Raw genomic sequence first — 23,635 nt, 5'->3', positions numbered from 1 at the left:
GAGAGAGAGAGAGAGAGAGAGAGAGAGAGAGAGAGAGAGAAACAAACAGCCATACTTACACACACACACAAATACATAAACTATATATACGTGTGTGTGTCTGTGTGTATGTGTTAGTGTGGTATGAAATCTGATCATAAATTTTACCTTCGTCCTCTGCGGATCTTTTGCTACGCCTGCGACAAAAAAAAATTTTTTTTTTATTCAAAAAAGTTAGATAATATTACCATTAATAGAAGTTACATTTGTATCTAGTCGGTTGCTTTTATTAATTAATTTTTTTATCATCAACCAATTTAATCCACACTCTGTCAATTTTCTTATCTACCTAAACGAATAATGGTACAAAATTTATAGGAAAACCCACACACACACTTACATACACACATACAAACACACACACGTAAACACACACACGCTCACATATTATCACGTACGTACACACATTCTACTTGTAAATAAATACTCATCACGTACACAAACAAACTCAAATTCAAACACACACGTAATGACACATAAACGTATACACAGATACACACAGACAAACACACATACACACATAAACACGCACACACACACATAATGTATATCCATAAATACATACACTTTTAGGCAATAACACATAAACGTTCACAGATACACACACACACACATACACACACCCACACAAACAAAGAAACATACACACACAAGCACGCACGCACGCACGCACACGCACACGTACACTGATAGTAGGTTAGCTTCATCTTACATCCGGGTAGAGTACTAGCAACATTTCGGCGTCTACAACAACACACAGGCAAGCGACTTTTTAATTGTTGTATTAAACGTCAGACAGATAATAATTATTTCAGTTTAGTTATCTTCACTCTTAAAACTACGAAACTTTTCTAACTAAACTATTCAGTGTTTTACGCTGTTAATAACCTCTTCTAGAGCAACTGAAACAGTCAAGTTTAACAAATTTATCCATTGGCGTCATAGTTTTTGTGTTACAACATCCGTATTGAAATGCCAGAGAAATCAAAGTCAATCATACGCAAAGTTTATGATGCGGTTGATTCAGACATGATTATTTATATAAGCTGTGTGTGTGTATGTATGTGTGTGCATGCGCATATGTGCGTATGTGTGTGTGAGTGTGTGAGAGTGCGTATGAGTGGGTGTGGCTGGTATACACTCCTGCAAATTTAGAAGCAGGCATGTCCATTTAATTTAGGTTTGAGATGAAACTTTAAAAACTTCATAAAAACAACGCAAGAATTTCATCTTAGGATGTGGCGAATGAATTCGTATTGCAAATCAAATACACAAAAATGCATAAAAATTAGGTAAAAAATAATACTAACAAGAAACCATAGAGTCAACAAGCCAAGCCATATATAGTAAAATTTGAGCATTAGCAATTAGGCCCAGCTTCTTCATTTTCAAGTCGGCAGAAAATTCTTTGAATCATTAAGGAGTTAGTTATTATTAGTGTATTAATTGGGCAATTAAGTTAGACAATAATTTCAAATTAATTATACCCACGTTCTATGAATATAAAGGCGTAGGTTGGTGAATGAATTATGAATGGATGGATGAATGAATGAATGGATGAAAGAATGAATGAATGAATGAATGAACGAACGAATGAACGAACAAACGAACGAATGAACAAACGAATGAATGAACGAACGATTGAATAAATGACTGTTTGGCACGATGGCCTAACGGTTATAGTGACTGGCACTGATGCTGAAGTATGTGGGTTCGAATGCATGGAGATCCCAGCGTATGACATGCAGCACGTCAAAACATATGAAAGTTTTTGAAAAATAAAAAAAATAAAAAATGTTTGGAAAAATAAAAAAATAAAAAATAAAATTTTTTTGAAAAAGCTTACATACCGTTATATATAGGTACTTATACGTGTTAAAATTTTGAATCTAGTATTTCAGTAGTATGGGAGTGTTAGGGTTATGTTATCATAGTATACTATATAGAATTAGTATGGGTATTTTTTAGCGAGTTAAATTGAAATAAAATTGAATATTTTTACTAATAATTGAAAGGTTTTTAATTGAACAAAGATACCTAGAGAGAGGGACTGATTGACAAATATGAATGAAATAAAACTGCGGTAAAAAGTTTGCGTATCCAAAAAATTTATTTTAAAATTAAAAATTTACCAACTAATCAAACAAAATTTTTTGAAAAAACAACCTACTTGGCAAGAACTGAAGAGAAATATAATGAAATTTATCTATACTGCAATAATTATAAAGATTTTTCAGCCCTACTCAGCAATAAATTTAGTTTAGTTTAATAATTTATTCAAACGACTTGTCATGTAAGATCACGTTATTAACTGAATGAAGACAGCTTTATGTCAATGCAACATCATTACTCTCTCTCTCTCTCTCTCTCTCTCTCTCTCTCTCTCTCTCTCTCTCTCTCTTTCTCCAAGTCTACAAGTATATAGGTATGATTTGAATGACGGTTATGTTATATAAACTTTCGTATGATCAAACATCCGGTTCAGACACATACACACACACACACACAGATACATACACACACACACAATGGCAAAAAAATTATTAAAATAGGATTGACACTTTGTCGCGAAATTACCGGCGGAAATGACGTCATTCTAATAGTAAAAAATGTTGAAATATACGATGGTGAATTAGCCGGTATAAACATTACATTCGATTCCTATAAAATAAACTCTAGCAAATGTTATATTCACACAAAAATAAATAAATAAATAGTTATTTAATGTAATTATATTTTTATATCTTTACATTTGAATTAAATTACACAATTAAAGTTAAGTGAGGTATGTGGTGTCAAAATATTTTGAATTTGAACCTCGCGCGTACATATGTAACACTGATTACTTTTGGTTTTATAATAAAGTTATATAATAAATATATATATATATATATATATATATATATATATATATTTATATTTATAAATAAATAAATATATATAGTATTCAAAATAATAATAAAAATAATTGAAACGAAATGGAAACAAAAATTATATATATATAAAAATATGCAGAATCCGTTGGTCAAATTTCAATTTAGTATGAGTAGCTCAGTCGTCAAGAATGTATATTAGGGTATTTTACAATCAAAAATCAATAAATAGCATTAAATCAATGAACTCTAGATACAGATGTGAATGATTTGATTAAATTGATTGTGAGCATAATATATAAAAAAGAAATGAAATGATGGAGATACACATATTTTCATTTTTCTGAAGAAAGGAGTGATCTCGATTACGTTGGTATTCAACTTGATAAACCTTTACATGGGAGTCCGTAGGCGGTTGTTGAATTCATTTTAGTATAGTTAGTATACTGTTGCTAAGCACCCATAATAATGATTCACATACATTAAATAGAGTTTTTTATTGATGTCAACAATTCACAATTCAATACACAAACATACAAAAACATACATAAATGCATACATACATACATGCGTGCATGCATGCATACAAATACATATGAAACGAAACGAAACGAAATTTTATTTGCTCCTCAAAATTACAGATAATAAATAAGAGACAGGATGAATGTGATGGAGCCCCTAATGGGCTCATCTACCACAGCCACCTAGACAAATATGTTCAGAGTTTTGTGGTTAATATTAAATATTGTTAGTTGTTAACAGATAATAAAACAAAAGGTAGTTAACTAAAAAATAATGTTACATAGATAATTATAATCACATTAAAAATATCAACAGAAACTGTTTATAGATAGAGAACATAAATTTCATGATGTAAATACATTTCTTATATAATTTATTAAATTATTACATGCATACATACACATGTACATACATATAAAACACTGATTGCTGTTGGCTTAATTGTAATGATTGGGTAAGTTGAGGCATACAAAGACATACAACAAACATACATTGCAGACACGCAACTTATTTTTGTATTCAATTTTTTCACAGGTATAAAAACTGTATAATCTTTTTTCATAAAATTGTATTTTGTTTGACAACAATCTCTAATTTGATGGCAAACTCATGGGTTTTTGAAAAATTTTAGCAACAATTAACGAAATGAACTTTTGAAGGTGAAAGCTTGAATGAAGGCAATGAATAGGTAATTGTAATTGGATGAAAAAAACGCATTTTCCTCTTTGTTGAGTTTGTAACTAAGTTTTTCAATTTTTCGAACAATTATTTTTTGCTATTATCCAATTTATTCAAATTAATAATAAAATTTCTAATTATTTTAGACTGCATTTTCATATATACATTTAAGTGAAAGTTTTCAGAATACTGCAAAATCGAATTACAAATTTCCTAATAATAAAAACTTTTTAATAAGAGCGTCTGCATGTCTGTAAATGTAATGACTTGAACGTGATGACGTGATTTTTCATTTGAAAATTTAGAAAACAATCTCAGTGTATAATTATTTTTCGTAAAAATGAATCTTTCTCTGACAGTTAATCTCTAATAAATCACATTTCAGCATGTTTTCAGTTTTTCAAACATTACAAACGAGAAGATAATAAAAACTCTCGAATTATTTGTTTGTCAATCGTTTCGACCGTGTTAAATTACAGAAATTTCGATTAATTAGTGCGTGTTTTGTGAGCAATTTAGATTCTGAGCCATTTAAGCCACGCTATGAATCTCTCTCTCTCTCTCTCTCTATATATATATATATATATATATATATATACCCTTGTACTAAACAATCAACGTTCGTTTGTGGCAGAATAATACTTAATTAATTGAAACCAATTAATTTTTTTTATAGATTGGTTAAATTTAATTAATTAACTTTCCACAATGAGATCTCTTTACTTTCTGATGGTGGTTTGCCTGTTGAAGATATGTTATGGAGAGATAAGTTCGACATTATTTTTTTACTAATATTTCGATAAACATTTAAAATTTTAATATTATTATCAAATATTTTTTACAATTATTGCAAAAAAAGTGTTTATTACTTATTAATTGACCGTCTTAGAGTGTCCGAAATCATTCAAGTACACGTTGAAGTTGAACAAGGAAGGAAAGACTGAAAAGATGGATCTGCCTTTGACGAGACAAGACTCTGGCAAGGTTCTGCGCTATTTAAAATTACAGAAACACTTACAATTTCAATCTCTTTCTAACTTTTTCAAACAATTTTTCCAATAACTCTCTTTTTATCTTTCTCCCCAAACGTCAGTGCATCTATGAGGGCAAGAGAAATACACAGATCGAAGGCCAAGTTTCTGATGAACCAGGGAAAAAAATCGTTTGGGTAAAAAAATATTTATTTAAATGAATTCGTATAAAATATTTACTAGCCCTAGAGGCATAGTTGAAGGGAAAGGCTCTAGTTTGAAACCCACCCCATCACTCCACAAAGAACTTATTTAGTTAGGGTAAGATGAAAAATCAAGTTTTAGTATGAGGACGTAAAGATTTTCGTCAAGATTTTCAACAAAAGTTTTGCCACAAGCATAAAAATTTAGAAAAACCAATAATGTAAAGATCAAATTCTCTTTGAAAAAGTAGAAAAAAAGGCTTTTACTAAGAGTTCTTTCCATGCAACCGACCAAAAAAATCATTAAAAAAACCATCACAAATTTTTTTTTCATTTTTAAAATTTCAGAGTGGCAAATTCAGAGTAGAAAACTTTGGTTACACCCTAGAGCTGTTCACTGGCCAGTGGATTTGCCCTATATACTGCGTTCATACAATGATTGATGGTGTTGACTACGTTGTCTGTGATAAAATCACGGTATACTGAATTTCATTGTTACATTTTTTCACACAAGATCATGTTAATGATATTCATATTGCTTTTAGCAGGCGCTCTAACGATTATTTTACTAATTATTTATTAATTATGTATAATTTTTTTATTTTTTGTATTTTTCTAATGTAACTTTTAATTCTATTTATTTGCAGTACGTATAATGGTTTCATTCTATCGAGATCCTTGAATATCGTGAAAAACATCAGATTGATTAAGACTTCAATCTATTTAATTATTTAAAGATAAAAAAATTGACAGATCATTTTAAATAATATAATTTGATATTTTGAGTTTGTTTCACAAGTTTTTTTTAAAGGTATTTGGAAACAAAATGAATTCACCTAAATTTCTGATATGGTTTAAACTTTTTTGATGGAACTTCTCTTTACGATGAATTAAAAACCCAGTAAATCTAAAATATTTACCAACGTACGAATCAACATGATCTGATATGAATTGAGCAAAATGTTTTATCGCTATTGTTGACACATTAAGATGGATTTGAAAAATGTGTCCAATAAAAATTCACTCTAAATTTTCCATGCTATAGAATCTTTCAAAGAGGAAAATTTTCGTTTGAAAAAAAAAATTTAAAAACTATCAGGGATAATTGACAAAACTAGATGACTTTTTTAGGAAATAATGTTTAAAAATGATAATACACGAAATTCATTCTCCATTTATGAATATTTTCCAAGGCATAAAACAAATTGCTTATAGTTATCCATTATTGCATTTTTACATACCACACAATATAAATTATATAAATTACCTTGCCATCATGGTCCGTGGATTCCAATTGAGAGTAAGATTTTGCAAAAGTTTGCTAAATTATTCAGTGAAAAACTAAAATAAAAAAAAAATAGTATCTAGGTAGGTAAAATTTGTAAAAAAATCTAAACCACGCGTTATAAAGCACAGAGCGCCTCTTGCTGCTCAGACATTATTTAAATAGCGTTTTTTGTCGTTATGAAAAATAATAGCATTTTTCGAAAAAAAAATGATGATTCAAAATTACATACAGATTTTTACAATGATCGTGGAAATGTTTAAAAAAATATACTAAAACATTAATCTTTCTCAATCAGGCTAAAATATTAGTAATATTCCAGAGAGAAAATGTCAGGATCATCAGAAATATTACTTCCTTCTAAAAAAAAATACTGCTATACTGATAATTATTTAGTAAAAATGAGAAAAAGTTGGCTCACTATGTAAACAGTTTCAGTCAAATGAGCTTTGTTTGCGTCAGAAAATATCGTAACGCTTTTAATTGATTTATTATTCGTATATATTTAAACAAGCCATAGCAAAAAGCATATCTCTGCTTGAACAACCAACTAACTTAACAATATGCGTCTAGTGAACGTATTTTGTGTTATCTTCATAAGTTTCCTGCTTGAAATATACGCCAATTCTGAATATTTGGCTGAAAGTGAGTCTGGTTTTTCTTAAAATTTTAAAGACTTTTTCAAAATTTTCCTGTTTAATTTGAAATATGAATGACCAAACGAATGATTAAACGAACGAATAATCAAACAACTAATCGAATTAATGTTTTATTAAACAATTTTTTTTATTTAATCTTATATTAACTTTAAATTTTTAGATAAATTTTCAACTTAAATCATTATTGTAAAGGTTCTAACAATGTCAATCCACGTTTCAAGAGAGATGATGGAGGAGTTCCAGAGCTCGTGGTGGAAACCTTGTTCATACTCGATTATTCCATCTACAGACTGTAATCATTTAAAATTGACTTTTTGTTGTTTAATTCTGCAATTTCATAATCAAAATTTGTTTTCGGAATGATTTCTTATAAAATAAAATCACTTTTTTAAATTTGAAAAATTCGATCAACCTGTCAAGCTGGATGACTTACTACCAAAACAATAAAGATAAGGCCATAGAGTCGATTCGATACCACTTTGCTACAATTGCACAAGGAGTAAGTAGACATTAAAACAGCTTTTTGTTTAACAATTTTTGCTTTGCCAATGAGTTTAATTCCAAATGAAAGCTATTTTTAGTTGGACTCTAGTCTATTATTGATATATTTTACTCTTTGAAAGTAAATTGTTGTAATTATTGCTAGATCGATCGTGTATATCAAGGGAATGATGGTATGAAATACAAGTACTCAGTTAAAATGGTCGGGTATTATATCTGCCAGGTTAGAAAATTTTGGAAAAAAATGGAATCTCAAAAATTAAGAAATTAAAAATAATTAGACAATCTAAACTAAGTATTTAAAATAAATTTTTAAATGAATTTTGTTCGAAAAGTTTTAAAAATCTTCTAGACACCATCCGACTCGGATTTCATCGAGCGGTACAAGACTCGAGAGACCGAGTTCAACATAGACGCGGCACTCCTTCAACTCTCAAAATGGAATGGGGAGCGTTTGGAGTCAAAACAGAGCAATGTCGTTCTACCGAAATTTGACCTCGCAATTGTTTTTACGAGGTGGTGTTTTGTTTTTTTTTTTCATATAAATTTGAAAAATTAAAATAAAAATTACATTTAACTATGAGTAAAAATTCTTGAAAATCTTTTATTTTATCCCAGCTTACGATTTTTGGAACGTTTTTTTCTTGGTTTGTCTAAAGATAATTCCACTAAACTCAAACCTGTTATGTTTGATCCTGGTGTGTGCGGGTGTAGCCGGGATCAACTTGCCGGGAAAATTGTAATAACGGTTTCTAGTGTATAATGTAATCAAATATTCATATACATAGCGTGCACTATTTTATAGGTGATTATTCAAAAAAACACTTTCTTGAACAAAATAATTTACTTTTAAAATGGTTTCATTTGATTTTCAGTTACTCTTCAGGTTTAATGCGTGGTCTGGCTTACCCGAAGGCCGCATGTACAACTGGAGGTGTCGGAATTGTAAGAAATTTGGGTCAGCTGACGACCACATTCACCGCGGCTCATGAAATTGGTCACATGTAAGCAATTAGGAAAAAGTCCACACAAATTATTTATTCACAAATCATTCCCATCAAGATTGGCAGAAACTTTTAAAGTATAAATTAATAATTGATATATGCTTAAATGTTTACAATGGTTTCTAGCTACTGAAATTTATATCAAAACTTTTAAAGATGAAAGTGTTTTGTTTTTACAAATTTAAATTTGAATACTTTCTTGTCAAATATTTAAAAAATTAAACTTCTGTAACCTATAAAGCATATTTTTTTCTTCAAATAATTTAACAAAATGAACTTCCTTCAGTTTAGGAGCAGGTCATGACGGGTACCAGAACACTTGCTTCCGCAAGGACAACTACTTGATGAGTGGCAGTAGTGACACATACGATAGGAACAACTACACCCAATTCTCTCCGTGTTCGAAAAAAGAATTAGACGACTATGTCACACAATTGGATAGGTTGATTTTTTTCAGTTGTATGTATTTTAAGTTTTGTTTAAGAATTCTGAAACTGATTTAATTATAAAAGTAAAGGTGCAGTCGAGTCTATAGTTATTAATGTATCAACGAATCTTCTACGTCTGATAATTTCAAACAATGAAATTTATCCTCAACTAAACAATATCTTTCAAACGTCTAAGCGAGAAAAGGAACTGTATGTTGAAAACTGACTTGAACGACAAGCACGAAGATATAGAAGTGCCAGCAAGTTATCTACCGGGGACAATTCACTCGCCAGATGCACAATGCCACTTGATGTATGGAAACTCCAAGTACAAATTCTGTAATGTTAGTCACCTTTTAATAAGTTAAAATTGTCAATTTGTCCATATGTCATTGTCATAAGTACATTTTCCATAAAAAGATTCAATTTTTTAAATTCGATTTCATCTCAGATTTTTCCACCACAAACAATTCATTATATCAAGCTGATTAAACGCTTCTTCACTAACAATACTTGCTAAGTTCGCTAAGAATCGCTAAGAATCGCTAAGTTCATAGCGTAGAACATAAAACTGGTTAAATTCATTCAACTTTGTGAGAAAAAAAAACATTAGCCAACAGACGGAAACTATTCCTCGATATGTTCCAAATTTACCTGCTACGATAATGAAAAGCAGTTTTGCTCGTACGACGGGGGAAAGGCGATGCCAGGAACTCCGTGTGGTGACAAGATGTGGTGCATTGGTGATAAGTGCGTCAGTGATGACAAAGCTTCTGAAAAGAAAGGTTTTTTTTGGGGGGGGGGAGAATTTAAGAAAGATTTTTTTGAGGTTTTAGCACATTGTAAAAGTTTAGTATTCTTGAAAATTTTGGAAAAATGTAAAATGTGATAATTTTCATTTTGTAGTAAAACATTCAGTTATATGTAATTGAATTGTTATAAACATAAACAGCAGTTCATGTTGATGTGCATGTCTGAAATATGTTTTTATCAAACTTATTCTTTCTCATGGATCTGTATAAATAGTTAAGCCTAATGTTCTACGTTGACGAAGTAGGTGTAACTGTTTTAAAGTTTCAAAAGATCAATTTCTATATTATTTTCAAAAGTGAACTTCAATGCTGATATCTGCTGATAGACTCGATTACACCACGCGCGCACACACACACACACACACGCACACACACACACACACATACACACACGCACGCACACACACACACACGCACGCACGCACACACACAAACTAAACAACAGATCCGTGCATGTTTGGAGATTTCACCGGTGAATTCAAAGCCAACGACGGTAGACTCTACTCATGTAAAAATTTCCAGTCGAACCTAAAAGGCTGCAACATTCCGGGCGTTAGGTCATTCTGCTGTAAAACTTGCCCTAACACAGCTTCAGGTTTGTCACCGTCTCATGTTTTTGTTCGCTCTGTTCTTCCTTCTTTTCACATTAGAGCAGAACTTTTTAACTGTCATTATTGTGTTTTTTTTTTACAAATTCAAAAATAGTTTATTTCGAAGTTTAAAAAAGTTGAAAATTCATTGAAATATCTAGATTTCAAGAATTTTTGGAATCTTCCAAAAGTTACAATAATTTTTCAAACTTGTTAAAAATAGTAATTGATACAGCCCAGTAGAATGTAAGCTATTAATATTTTCAACACAAAAGTCGCAAAATTTAAATTGAATTTTAAATTTAACGCCACAAAAATCAACGACCAATCACAGGTGTCTGCGCATCGGACCCTCAACACGAATGGTGTCAAAGAAACTTGAGAAATGAAAGTGACAAACAGAGATTATGCCCGGAGTATGCTGCTGAAATGTGCTGCAATACCTGTTACAAATATTTGAGTATGTACTTTTTTGGGTTTTTAAAATAAAATTTTTTGATTTTTTTCCTATTAAAATGTTTAATTTTTAATTAATAAATATTAAAGTAGTATTCGTTTTTTAATGTTTTACTGATAATGATAACAATTAGTTTAATTTAATTTATTCATTTGTTCGTTCCTCTATTCATTAATTCCTGTATTCATTCATTTGTGTGTAGGATTAGTTATTTATTGGTTCGTTCTTTCATTCTTTTATTTATAAATTTATTTGAATATTTTTAATTCATAATGAATTTTTTAATTTTTAAGAGAAGAAAAATTGAAATGATTCCATGGGCCATCCATCTATTTTCATCCTACCGTCCAACTCTATGCTATGATGAGAAATTCAAAATTTCACATTCGAAGAATATAAAAATTATGAACATTTATTTCATTGATTGTAGAATTGACTAATTGTTTTCAAAAATTTAAAATTATTATTTAAAATAATTTTTTAGAACATTCATTTAGGAATGGTTTTGTAATAAACAACTGTTTCGGATTGTTTTATTCTCACTAACTTAAACCCATTTAAAAAATAAACACAAGAAATGTTTCACTTCATTGGCATTATATGTGCCATGATTCTCGTTGTTAATACAAAAAGCGTTTACTTTCTACACAATTTCATCTTTAAAACTTTTAAGGTTTTAAAGGTCGAAGACTAACGGTTAAAAGTTATTCTCTTTCTAGCACTTGTTTCAGAGGTATAAACCATTACATCATCATACGATTCAATAGAATATTTACTTGTAATAATATCAATCATTAAATTTTGTTTCCCATATTGTTCTAAACGATTGAATAATATTTAATTTTAATTTAAATCTATAAAATAAAACTCAGTAGACTTACTTAATAGCCACAGACAACAAACTCTATACATTTTCTGGAGCTGTTACCCAACTCGTTGCTAATTACACAAATGAATAGAAGTTAATAAAAAAAGAAATCAGAATTTTTTGTTTCTACTCTGAAATAAGCACGTATTCCATTCGAGAAAAAAATGGGCGGGGGTATATTTTTGTAGGATATAGAATTACATCCGAACCACACATTTGCAGCACTCTGCAATTTTTTCCTCTTTTTTTCAAATCATCCACCCGTAGAAAAAAATTCGAAATTTTTAATTTTAAAAGTAATAATTTCATATTTTTCAAGTGATTCACATGTGGATGTATCGTTTCAACCAGCACGCTTAACTCACTAGACAAGCACTACAAGCACTTTTGACTGGGATTAATTATATAATGAAATAAAACCGAAATATAATGCATTAAACAACATGTAATTCTTAAAAAGAACATTTTACCGACTAAATTCAAAAACATATTATCATACAATTTTCCTTAAATAAACAGTTGTATTTTATCTCTGCGTAGTATTTGCCTAGCGTCTGGAGCGTTGTTTCGCATTATATCGATTCAAGGTTGCATTTAAATTAGGCGAGGACTGCCTGCAATGAACCGTCAGCTTCTTCTTTCAAACGCTTCGAACGTTCAGAATGCGTTTGATTTTGATTGCTGCATTTTCGGTTATTTGCGGTTCTACTTTGGTTTGTGGAATTCCAGAGTATAGCGGAGAAACTGAAAATTGTGAGTTTCTATTGGAAATAGTTTAAAATTTGATCGCTAACAATGTAATCCTTATTTTTAACGCTGTATACCTATTTGTTAACATAGTTTTGTAATAGTCTAACGCATTTTAATCTCTTCTCTGTTGGTTTCCATGTAATTTCAATTCATTCACTCCTTACAATTATGTTTGTTCAATCTGATTTTCTAAAACAGCTCAAACAATTGATAATTTTATTCATTCACTCATTTATTCATCCATACATTCGCATCCATATTTTACACAACAATATAATCATTTTATACCCTGGTACTTATAAAACTTTGACGAAAACCGACAATTAAAAATGAAAATAAAGTAAATTTTTTATTACGAATTAATATCTTTTTGATTCAACAAACGCAAGATGTGGTTGAAACTAGTGAAAACTCTCGTCTAAAGCGGGCCGGTGGTGATCTCCTAGTCGAAGCTTTGTACATCATTGACTATTCTCTATACAAACTGTAAGAATTTATTTTACTTTTTGAAAATTTATTCCTTCTAAAGATTCTGTTTTGTATTTGAAATCACGTTTTAGATAAAACATCAAGACGAATTAATATTTTCTAAATATTCATCTGTATTCGAGATGATTCTTCGACAAAAATTTGTCACAGCTAGTGCCAATTACATAAATTTGTATTTGAAATAGTTCCTGACGTGATATTAATATTAACAACTTTACAATAATTTTCTAACTAAAAAGTTAATCATTTATTTAAATTTTTCTTATTCAAGATGGCTAAGTGTCAACAAAAACAACAGAGAAACAGCCATACAACATCTTCGCTACCATTTTGGAGCTATTGCTCAAGGGGTTAAATTTTACTCAAAACATTCTCAACATACATTGAACAAAAGTTTGCCAAAATTGAAAAAGATTTTTGTTTAAATTGGCAAATTTGTCTTTATAATTATTCTTTACATGTAAATAACTTTACTATGAAAGCAATGGTAATTATTCCTTACAGGTAAACAAACTGTACCAAGGAATCAGTGGAATACGATATACTTATTCAGTTAAAATCGTCGGGTACTACATTTGCGAGGTGAAGTTGAATTAAAAACTGTACTGGACCAAAAATTTACGTTTATAAAACCATTTAACAATTATTTAGACGGCAGAAGAGTCATATTTCATAGAGAACCACAAAACTGGTGAACACGAATTCAACATTGACAAAGCTCTCAAAGAATTTGGTAAGTGGAATGCCAACAGACCTTCAAACCCGAAGCTGAGCTCGTTGAAATTTGATCTGGCGATTGCTTTTACAAGGTTTTTTGCTATTTGATGTCACCCAGAAATTTTTTTATTGTTAATAATTAACAAAACGTCATGATTTTAATTTTAAAACCACGTTTAAGTCTCAATCCGAATGGGTTCATTTTTTCAATAATTTAACAAAATTCAATTATATATAATAATTATTATAACTGATCAATAAAATTTAAATGATGTGTTTGATTATATTTGTTGACAATTTCTTCAAGATTGTTCATGAAGTATAAAAAATCAGATTTAGTGGTTTTTTTTCTAATTCTTCCCCGTGCTAACAATTTATTTTCCTCTCTTTAAAATTACAAACGGAAGATCAATAATATTTTTTTTGTTTATTCTTCTTCTTCTAGTTACTCGTCTGGCACTTTCCACGGGCTGGCAAACACCGAAGGAGCGTGCACCCCCTTTAGTTTGGGTATCGTACGAAACACTGTCCTGGAAACCACCACGTTTACAGCTGCACACGAAATGGCGCACATGTAAGCAACAAAATTATATATACTGTTATATTGCTCGCTCTTCTCCATTTTATTTGTTCTTGGGGAAATTCTTTCTGTTTCTGTAAACTCGCTCGTTCAACGTTAAATAACTCGAAATTGTTCATGTGAGTGTAGAAATTTCGGTTAACGACGGAACAAGTACCTTTAACTACATAAGACCTTTATTCCACCTATTTCTCTTCATTTCCATTTCCATGATCAAATTTCTTTTCTTTAGGTTCATTTTCCAAATTTGATTTCACTGCTTTCTATTAGTATCTAGATGTTTTTCGCAAGTACTGTCTTGTCAGGAAAGCGTGAAAATTTTCATTTTTTCGAAAGCCCTTTCCTTTGTTGGAAAGTTTCTAGAGTCGGCAACGCTTATACTTTTCAAAAATCTGGTGAACATTTTTCTAAATTTTGCATTTAATTTAACCAGATTAGGGTCAGGACATGACGGGTATCAGAACAACTGCCGCGGGACTGATAACTATCTGATGAGTCCGTCTCGCGATGAATACGACAAAAATAATTACGACAAGTTCTCCTTTTGCTCTAAAGTAGATTTGGAGAAATTAGCTCTCAAACTTGAAAAGTTAGTCTTGGTGTTAATCATAAAAATATTTTGTAGACTATTTTGGAATTTATTTTCTGTTTTATTCAAGTTGACGTTTGAACCTTATTAATTTTTAATGTATTCCCTAAATTAATTCCCTAAAAATCGGTCTTCTACATTATACAATTTTACTCAATGAATGATTTTTTAAAATGTAGAAATTGTGTTTATTCAAAAGTGAAAGATAATGAGATACCTATATGACACTACAATAATATATGCTGTATGACAACACGCAAACAGAAGTTATCTTCAAAATTACAACAATCAAATTTGATATAATATTTCACGAGAGAATATGTATGAAATATAGCAATATAGCATCATAAAAAACGAAATTAACTTTAAACGAAAATAAAATCCTGAATATAAATTAAATCTCGCAGTGAATTAACAAATTTGCATAACCCCTTAGCGAAGGTAAAAATTGTTTGTCGAGGTCAAACGTAATTGGTAGCTATGAAGAGGTCGCCATACCTGCAAGTTATTTGCCAGGGACACTCCACACACCAGATGAACAATGCCAGCTGGTCTATGGCCTCCCATCATTCAAGTTTTGCAACGTAAGACGCTTCGTTTGACCCTTTTTTCAATTTACATTTCAATTTTGTTCCAGCATTGTTACTATGTTTCAAACTCAACTCACTCATATGTGTGGAATACATACAGAAATAGTATTTTAAACATTCATGTTGAGAACAGCCTGAAAATGGAGATTTCAAATCCATATGCTCCCACTACACATGCTGGGACGTTGAGAGACAAGTGTGTACATACGATGGGGGTAAGGGCTTGCCGGGGACGACGTGCGGAAACAAGATGTGGTGCTCTGCTGGAAGGTGTGTCAGTAACCCAAACGCACCCGCGGCAAATGGTGTGAAATTTTTTTATGAAAAACTTCGCAATGATTATTCTCCAAAATTATTTGTTTCATTGACATAACTTTTTAAGTTGATAACAATTGTTTGGTACCACACTCAAGCTAGAATATTTTTATCAAAAGCTTTGTTTAAAATGTAATGCGGATAGATTTTTTTATAAGTTTTCATCTTCACGGCACAAAATACAATAAAAACAGACAAACAAACAAACAGATAAACTATCAAACAAACAAAAAAACAAACAAACACACATACATTCATACAGACAGACTAACAAACAAACGAACAAACAAACACAGACACATGCATGTACGGAAACACTCCGGAAATAACATTCCCAATCGGCAACAAGAGATACTCATGTCAGGACGTGGAGAAGGATCCGCGAAACTTCTGCAACAGAACCGAAGTTAAGAGCTATTGTTGCTGGGCTTGTAGAGCTGAAAACCCAAGTATGTAATATTTTTCGGATAACCTTTAAATTGGATTTATTTTCATTTATTTTACCTTGAATATGACTATTTTCATATTTATTTTTATTTATTTTAGCTTGTTATATTCGTTTATAAGTCTCTAACAAGTTCTCCTAGAATTCTATTGAGTTGAGAACCTAAAATTAAATTTAAATGATCACTTTTATTAAGTAACATATTGTTAAAACCGCGGGAATGATCAAATTGCGCTATATTATTGGTTATGCGTTTGAAGCGGTTGTGTTCATCTATCGGAAATCTTGAACCTACGGAATAACGAACCTTTGAAGATCATTTGAAACTAAAACATTAAAATTGAAAATATAAAGATCATTAAAGTTATAACATCGGTGTTTGTAGTTACGAATGTCAAGAGTTACAACAATATTCATGTGAATTTACTTAAAACCAAATATTAAACATTTTCTAAGCATATGAGTTGCTAGTCTATAAAAACAGTATGCAAGAGACTATATTACGATTATTTATTAAACTTTTACATTTAATAAACAACGTCCGAAAATTAGCTTTTAGTTTGAAAAATCTGCTCTCGTAAACTAAAATAATTCGCTCTAATATATATAATTTTCTACTATAAATATATATATACATAATAAGGAAATAATTCAATAAACAGACTGGTGCTTAGAGGATCGCTTTGTGGACTGGTGTAAACAAAATTTGAACACGGAGAAGAAAAAGGTAGCCAGCTGCAAAGAATCAACCTACGAATGTTGCAAGACTTGTGAGAAATACGTTTGTAAGTTCTTTTTGCTAAATTAGTTTCACAAAGAATTCTTTTACTAGTCGGTCACTTGGTTTTATTTTTCATTTTACTTTACAGGTTTTATCGTGTCTTATTTTTCTGAATTTTTTAATATTAAATTTTTTATTCAAAAATATTTGTGATTGGATATTTATTATGAATTCATTTGAGTTTATTGCTTTAATTTATTCAGAGAAAATGAAAGTGAGCACAGAATTTGCATGTCTTAGATCCTGTCTAATTTACAAATATTAAAATCTATTATTTATTAATAAACTTTTGAGAAATATAATTTGAGGTCATAAATGAATAAACATTTATGAAATCATCCGTACGTGTTGATTTAAACTTTAATAGAATTCATTTAAAATTCCGTAAAAAAAAGTATAAACGAACATGTTTAAAACGTTTGACATTAGATTTCTTTCGTCATTTGATTGATCAAATTTAAACTAATTCAAATAAGAAATTTTTTTTAAGTTCAACCAAGCGGTTAACTTAAAATTCAATATCACAAGCACAACGAACTGACAAAGGAATATCACATTTAGTATCCATCTATCCAGTTGCCGTGCTTGGCACTATGTACTATAGATCAGAAATTTTGAACCAACCATACTAAAAATTGATCATTTTCAACTAATTCAAATTTTTCTGTGAAACCATTTCACGGTTAAATAAAAAATTTACATCGTAAATTCTATGAAATAATTAGAGACATCCAATATCGCTGCTCCACTTTTTTGTTGTCCGGGGCCTCTACAACACTTGTAAATTCGGCCCTGATTTATTATCTGATAGAAATAAATGATCAACTCTTACTAAGACATTTCCAGGACTGCCCATTTCAGAACTGTAAGCGACTTTTTTATTCAGAGTAATATTTGCCCCTTTGCCATTTTTGCCATTGTACGTTATGACTTTATTAAAATATTTCGGGCAAAGATCTGTGAAATAGGAAAACTAAATACTAAATAAGCGTTAAAAAAAATTTAATAGAATTATTCCATCGATAGTTTTGCAAATTTGTTTACAAAAAAATAAAAATAAAATAAAGACAAAAAACCTCTCAGCGAGGAGGGAGATTGAATCCAGATCTGACAAAATCTCTCAAACTAGAAATATTATACTAAACAAACAGTCACATAATAATACAATGAAATAATAAAGTTTTTTCCAGACCCATGTCAGATAATATGTAGTCTCTAACTTACTGATAAAATGTAGTCTCTCACGGTAATTATTACATTTTTATTAACATACTCAAATATGTCTCAAGTTGAATATAATACCTTTTTTTTAAATTTAACTCTATCTAAACTATCTAGATACTAATAAATGATCTAGGCACCATAAAAAAACTGCTAACCTTTTGTAGATTAAATAACTTACAATTATTTTATTGGCTTTTAGTGAAAACTTGTTCACTTATTTATGCTTATATATTAAAGTTCCACTTAGACATTAAAGTTTTATTTTAAAAATTAACACACTAACATTGGTGATGATGTTGAGTCAGTAATTGTCAGCGTTTAGTTTCAGCTATCTCACCAAGAGCACTGTAATTTTTACTACTTTTCTTGTTATTTCCAATCAAGTATTTCTGTAAAAGCATTAATAAGAGTTTTAGGGCATGAAACGTGAAGAAAGAATATTACTCTTTTAATGGCTTATATGTAACAACTCACGCTGCACGGTTTCATTGTTTCTTGTTCGGTTGTGGTCCTTGTAGGGGTCATTTTTTGGAGGATACAGGGACAGTAGGAAGGGCCTACCCAATACCTATCCAATTTTAAGTCTAGCCCTGCGTAGAATTGAAAACAGTTTTAATTCTAACATATGTTCTAAACAACATCGTGATGCATGACAGTATGACAGTTCTACCAACCGTACTAACTCGCTGAACAACTTTTTTAAGCATTTTCATCCTACTCCAAACTGCAATGCCATCTATCCATTTCTAGGTAGGTCTGCCAAGCTTTCAGAAAGTTCACTGCTATTTTGAGAGGTACATATGAACTATAGGAAACGAAACGAAACGATGAAACGAAACGAAACAAACAAAATGCTATACTGAGACTGCTAAAGCAGTACAATACTTATCCAATTCAATTTTTCTGAACAAATTAAGTAAAAAACATAATATTCGAATTCAGTTACTTTTATTATCAAACAAAAAAAATTTTAGCAAGAAAAAAGATAACAATAAAAAACTATGTTTGAATAAACTCTTTTTCAATCTTCATGTATACATTTTCATTACAAAATCTATTTTATGGCTACTTTTTACTTTTAAAAACCCATTTAATTAACAACCCATTAGTTTTTATTTTTGATAAATTTAAAGTAACTAACATGTCCAATTATGAGAAAATGCGTTTTAAATTTGTTTTTAAAATATTAAAGAACATAAATGACGAGAAACTGTTTCCGAAGGATAGACAATTATATCGTGGAAATAATAAATACAATTTTTTGTAGCATTACGGCGACGTTTTGTCTGTCTGTCTGTTGGGAAGCATTCACAAATTGTTGAAAAAATTTTTTTCATTCTACTCACAAATTGTTGAAAACAATTATTCTTTTCTCTACGTCAAAAACTTCCAAACAATTAAAATACAGGTAGTACTACCATCAATCACGAATTTAGTCATTCAGTCGAGTAGCCAGGAAAAAAAAATTTTTTTTATTATTCACCATAACGTTTTAAAATGTGTCTATCACAACAAAAGGCATTTTTAGTTATGTTAAACTATACTTTGTTGTCGTATTAAAAAAATTATAGTTTTAAAAATGAATTTTCAGTTGTAGGAAGGATTCAGTCCTGGTGTATCTACCCATGGCTACCTTTTTGAATTTACTTTATCGTCTGTTGGAGACGTTTTTGAAAATTTGCAAATACGTTCATGGGCTGTTAGCGTGTCACAGCTGGATGGGTTTGAAAAAGTTTATTACATTTTTATTACTCACAATTGATGAAGGTAGAATATTTCAGTTTATAAAGGATAATTTTATTTGTTATTTTGAAACATTAAGAGTTTTGTTGTTTAAATTCGTTGGAACTTAATTGAGAATATTCAGGAAAACTTTGAAGAATTTGACTGAACTTCATTTTTTTAAAACCTCGCGTAGTTGAAAATGAATTTTTATTTAATTTTTTTGATACAGACAGCTGTTGCAGCTTCAGGTTAGATTTTTTTTATGGCGTTCAAGCTAACACAATGGGTTTGGCTCTGGTATTGTTGAATAATTCTGTTTATACAAAGTGATCTGATCAGCCTAAACATTGTTCGTTGTTTTAAAATTACCTCATTAAAATTTATATATGAAAGAGATTTTATTAACTTCATCATGTTTATGAAGCATTTTTCAGGTATTTAGTTATCGAACTTATTTACAAGTGAATTTTTTAAAGTTATAATTATATGTTGTGTTTTAAAATTGTGGTTACAGTAATTTAGATATTTGAATTGTCATCATCATCATTATTATGATTGTTAAAATTTATATAGAGCTAATTTTATTTAAAAATTTTCATCAGCACTCCCTGTTCATAAAAAAATAATAATGATAAATAAAAATGATATGTCATTAGGCGTCTTTTAAATTCTTAGAGCGTTAATCTCGATTGACGAAGTTCATCTGGAAGTCTATTCTAAAACGTCCGTTCTGAAACGGCAAAATCTTTGCTACTAGATTTCAAATTTATTTTCGGTACATATAATTTATTTGAATTGGTAGACCTCAATTGCCCATAAATTTCCAGGGAGGAAATTTTAATACATTTGCCCGAAAGGTACCTAGAAGCCAGACCATTTAGGCATTTAAATACCATTACTGCCAACTTGAACAGGATTCTTTGTTTTGTAAACCGCCAATGTAACTCCATAAGATTGGAGAGGCATAGTCAAATCTTAAACACCCAGCAATAATCTTAGCAACCTTGTTCTGTGCCCAAAATCCATTTATCCGATATTCCGTATAAAAGACAGTTGCAATAGTCCGGTCTAGTGTTAATAAATGCGTGCAACAGTGACTTGAGAGCATCTTTGTTTAAAAACTTTTATATCAGACTAATCTGGCGCAGTTGGAAAGAAGACATCTTCACTAATTCTGAAACAAATCTACAATCAGTATTAATAACCTCAGTTGTGTACAAAAGAAACAGGATTGGCCCCATGACCTGAGAACAACTACATCAGACAGATTGTTAAAAAACTTCGCTAGCTGCGTTCGTCTAGTTAAAAATGAATCTAACCTTTATAACACATTGCCTGATACCGATACCCGGTACAAATAATTCAGTCTATCCATTAACATATCCATACGCTGATTAACAGAGTTAAAAGCTGAACTCATGTCAGGTAATGATAACTTAGTAACCTTCTGATAGTTTACTGCTGTGTAGAAATTAGAAAAAACTTCTAAAAGCGCAGTTTCAGTTGAATGAAAACTACAATAACCTGACTGGTACTGCAGCATAAGATTGGTACTATTCAAGTGTTAACTTTGGACAAAAAAGATAAATTCAAAATCGGTCTGAAATTTTCAACATCAAATTTATCCAAATAAGATTTTTCAAAATCTGAATAGTAACAGCATATTTTTGGGATTGAGGCATAACACTTGTGACTAAAGAAAGATTAACCATTTCAGTCAGAAAAACAATAAAATAACCCAAATATTCTTTAAAGACTTTAGTCGGTATAGGATCCAGTAAAATCGTCATTTTTGTGGGAGATGACATAATAATTTTTTGACTTTCTTTTCAGAGAGAATAGAAAACAATGCCCACATGTTTAGTAGAATATGTATATCCTATACATATATAAACATGATTTTCAAACAATTACCAACACAAAAATTGACCAAAGATGTAAAATTTACAATTAATTTTTCCATCTACACGATTAAACATCAAAAAAATTTAAATTTCTCATTCAACTATATTTGAAGGTGAGAACTTAGCTCTCTACAAAAACACCTCAACCAACAACGTGTTGGGAAACCACCAGCTGTTTCGCGAATACGGGGCAACGGATGGAAACTATGCACTAAACAGATACGATGGCCATTGTTTCATATCTGGGGGTCAGTCCTTGATTAGTTGGTTGATGGTCGATCTTGAAAGTTCTTACTTTATCAATAGGATTATTCTATACCCTGAGAAATATCTCTGTGAGTTTTAACGTCATTTTCCTTTTGGTAGTTTTCATGTAAGTTGGATGAATATAGAGATACAAAATATTGAAATATAATTAATGTTTTTTGATTTTTTTGAGAAAGTTTTTTTAAACGAATTTTGATCTACCTCTGCCAACAGCTTCAAACGTATTTAACTGGATATAGGAAAACACAAATTACATGTAACAACATTTAAAGAGAAATTATTCATTTTCAGCTAGTTCTTACAATCTACAATTAACAGTTCATAAATGACTCACCACTCCGCCTGTTTTAACAGATTGTGACAGAGTCAAATTTTTTAAAGATGAAAAAAATGTCAAAATTTTTCCAGATTATTACATGCGCCAATTTCTAACCGGCGGCTCAAACAACAAAACCACAAGCAGAGGTTCCTACTATCTATGCAATCAATACGAATCCTATCTGTACAAGTGGGAGCTGGCCATCTTGAAATGCAATGCCAACATCCCGCCTCTTAGATACGTCATAGTTCAGCAGAGGTGGGATGTCGATACCCTGATGAATATCTGCGAGCTGGAAGTCTTCGAAGCCAAAGATAATTGTATGTAGTTAATTGCTGGTTTTTTAACTTTTTCAAAAATTTGAACTGAGTTTATATTGAACAAGAGTTTATTTTAATATTTTAAGTTTTCAATTTTGTGTTAATTATTTGATTAAACTGTTATTTATCAAATAAAAAAAATAATTAACTAATTAATTAATCAATAAGTTATTCAATTAATAATATATAATCATTTCTAAATAAAAATTGCAGCTTCAAAACTTTGGAACCAACTGCCAAATCACAGGCTGATGCAACTGACTCCATACCTATTCAACAGAAGTTCCGTCCACACATGTCTGATCAACTGCATGCAACTCAATTGCGACGCAGTTAATTATAACAACTTTACGTCTACCTGCGAAATATTTCAGCATCCATTTGGCTATTATAAGGTTAACATCCCAAATAAAGTTGAGGATTGGGACTATTGGCAGTTGTTTTACGCGTGAATTTTAAAATTTTTGAGATTTAAATTTGAAATGAATTGATAGATTTGACAATATATTTTAACACTTATTTATCGGTTAATCTTTTACAGTTTTAAAGTAAAACGAAATATTTTTGCAAAATTAGAATTAAACTTAAAAACCATTTAATTGTATCTATACACTTATAATAACATTCGTGAAGTCCTTGTGTCAATTTTGAATATCACCACATTTCAACTGCTACAAAGTGTAAAGATGGGGTTTTGTGGAGGTCGATGGTCGCCAATGTGCTGAAAGGA

At 30.4% G+C, this 23,635-nt stretch overlaps 4 protein-coding genes across 4 annotated transcripts; all 4 read left to right on the top strand.

Annotated features, from left to right (window-relative positions):
- Positions 1 to 4,820: 4,820 nt before the first annotated feature.
- Positions 4,821 to 5,772, top strand: HELRODRAFT_183200 (hypothetical protein; the record flags this gene model as incomplete). The annotated part of the gene is made up of 4 exons (XM_009012234.1): positions 4,821 to 4,881; positions 5,002 to 5,096; positions 5,206 to 5,280; positions 5,635 to 5,772. The coding sequence occupies 4 exons, from the start codon at positions 4,821 to 4,823 to the stop codon at positions 5,770 to 5,772; spliced, it is 369 nt and encodes a 122-aa protein (XP_009010482.1).
- A 1,356-nt stretch (positions 5,773 to 7,128) lies between these two features.
- HELRODRAFT_194811 (hypothetical protein) lies at positions 7,129 to 11,546 on the top strand. Its single transcript, XM_009012233.1, has 12 exons — positions 7,129 to 7,216; positions 7,423 to 7,522; positions 7,651 to 7,729; positions 7,877 to 7,954; positions 8,084 to 8,247; positions 8,607 to 8,735; positions 9,022 to 9,177; positions 9,360 to 9,507; positions 9,777 to 9,948; positions 10,421 to 10,570; positions 10,900 to 11,025; positions 11,316 to 11,546. The coding sequence occupies exons 1-12, from the start codon at positions 7,135 to 7,137 to the stop codon at positions 11,327 to 11,329; spliced, it is 1,398 nt and encodes a 465-aa protein (XP_009010481.1). The 5' UTR covers positions 7,129 to 7,134; the 3' UTR covers positions 11,330 to 11,546.
- A 1,001-nt stretch (positions 11,547 to 12,547) lies between these two features.
- Positions 12,548 to 17,486, top strand: HELRODRAFT_194810 (hypothetical protein). Its single transcript, XM_009012232.1, has 12 exons — positions 12,548 to 12,643; positions 13,030 to 13,126; positions 13,401 to 13,479; positions 13,634 to 13,711; positions 13,781 to 13,938; positions 14,292 to 14,420; positions 14,860 to 15,015; positions 15,452 to 15,599; positions 15,739 to 15,910; positions 16,217 to 16,369; positions 17,028 to 17,150; positions 17,350 to 17,486. Coding segments are annotated over exons 1-12 (1,386 nt in total). The 5' UTR covers positions 12,548 to 12,552; the 3' UTR covers positions 17,352 to 17,486.
- A 2,509-nt stretch (positions 17,487 to 19,995) lies between these two features.
- HELRODRAFT_183197 (hypothetical protein) lies at positions 19,996 to 23,357 on the top strand (the record flags this gene model as incomplete). Its single annotated transcript, XM_009012231.1, has 5 exons — positions 19,996 to 20,092; positions 21,497 to 21,520; positions 22,113 to 22,247; positions 22,621 to 22,905; positions 23,119 to 23,357. 5 exons carry the CDS (start codon positions 19,996 to 19,998, stop codon positions 23,355 to 23,357), a joined length of 780 nt encoding a protein of 259 aa, XP_009010479.1.
- Between the last annotated feature and the right edge of the window lie 278 nt (positions 23,358 to 23,635).

The sequence above is a fragment of the Helobdella robusta genome (assembly GCF_000326865.2).
Source record: "Helobdella robusta unplaced genomic scaffold HELROscaffold_101, whole genome shotgun sequence".
Taxonomy (NCBI): domain Eukaryota; kingdom Metazoa; phylum Annelida; class Clitellata; order Rhynchobdellida; family Glossiphoniidae; genus Helobdella; species Helobdella robusta.
The sequence above is the reverse complement of the archived record's forward strand: the minus strand, read 5'-3'. Positions and strand labels throughout refer to the sequence as shown.

Excerpts from the sequence above, each read along its gene's own strand:
- HELRODRAFT_194811 (XM_009012233.1), top strand. The coding sequence starts at position 7,135 with ATGCGTCTAGTGAACGTATTTTGTGTTATCTTCATAAGTTTCCTGCTT. Across the intron at positions 7,523-7,650 it reads GATTATTCCATCTACAGACT|CTGGATGACTTACTACCAAA; the intron begins GTAATCATTTAA and ends CAACCTGTCAAG. Across the intron at positions 8,736-9,021 it reads GCTCATGAAATTGGTCACAT|TTTAGGAGCAGGTCATGACG; the intron begins GTAAGCAATTAG and ends AACTTCCTTCAG.
- HELRODRAFT_194810 (XM_009012232.1), top strand. The coding sequence starts at position 12,553 with ATGCGTTTGATTTTGATTGCTGCATTTTCGGTTATTTGCGGTTCTACT. Across the intron at positions 13,127-13,400 it reads GACTATTCTCTATACAAACT|ATGGCTAAGTGTCAACAAAA; the intron begins GTAAGAATTTAT and ends TTCTTATTCAAG. Across the intron at positions 14,421-14,859 it reads GCACACGAAATGGCGCACAT|ATTAGGGTCAGGACATGACG; the intron begins GTAAGCAACAAA and ends TAATTTAACCAG.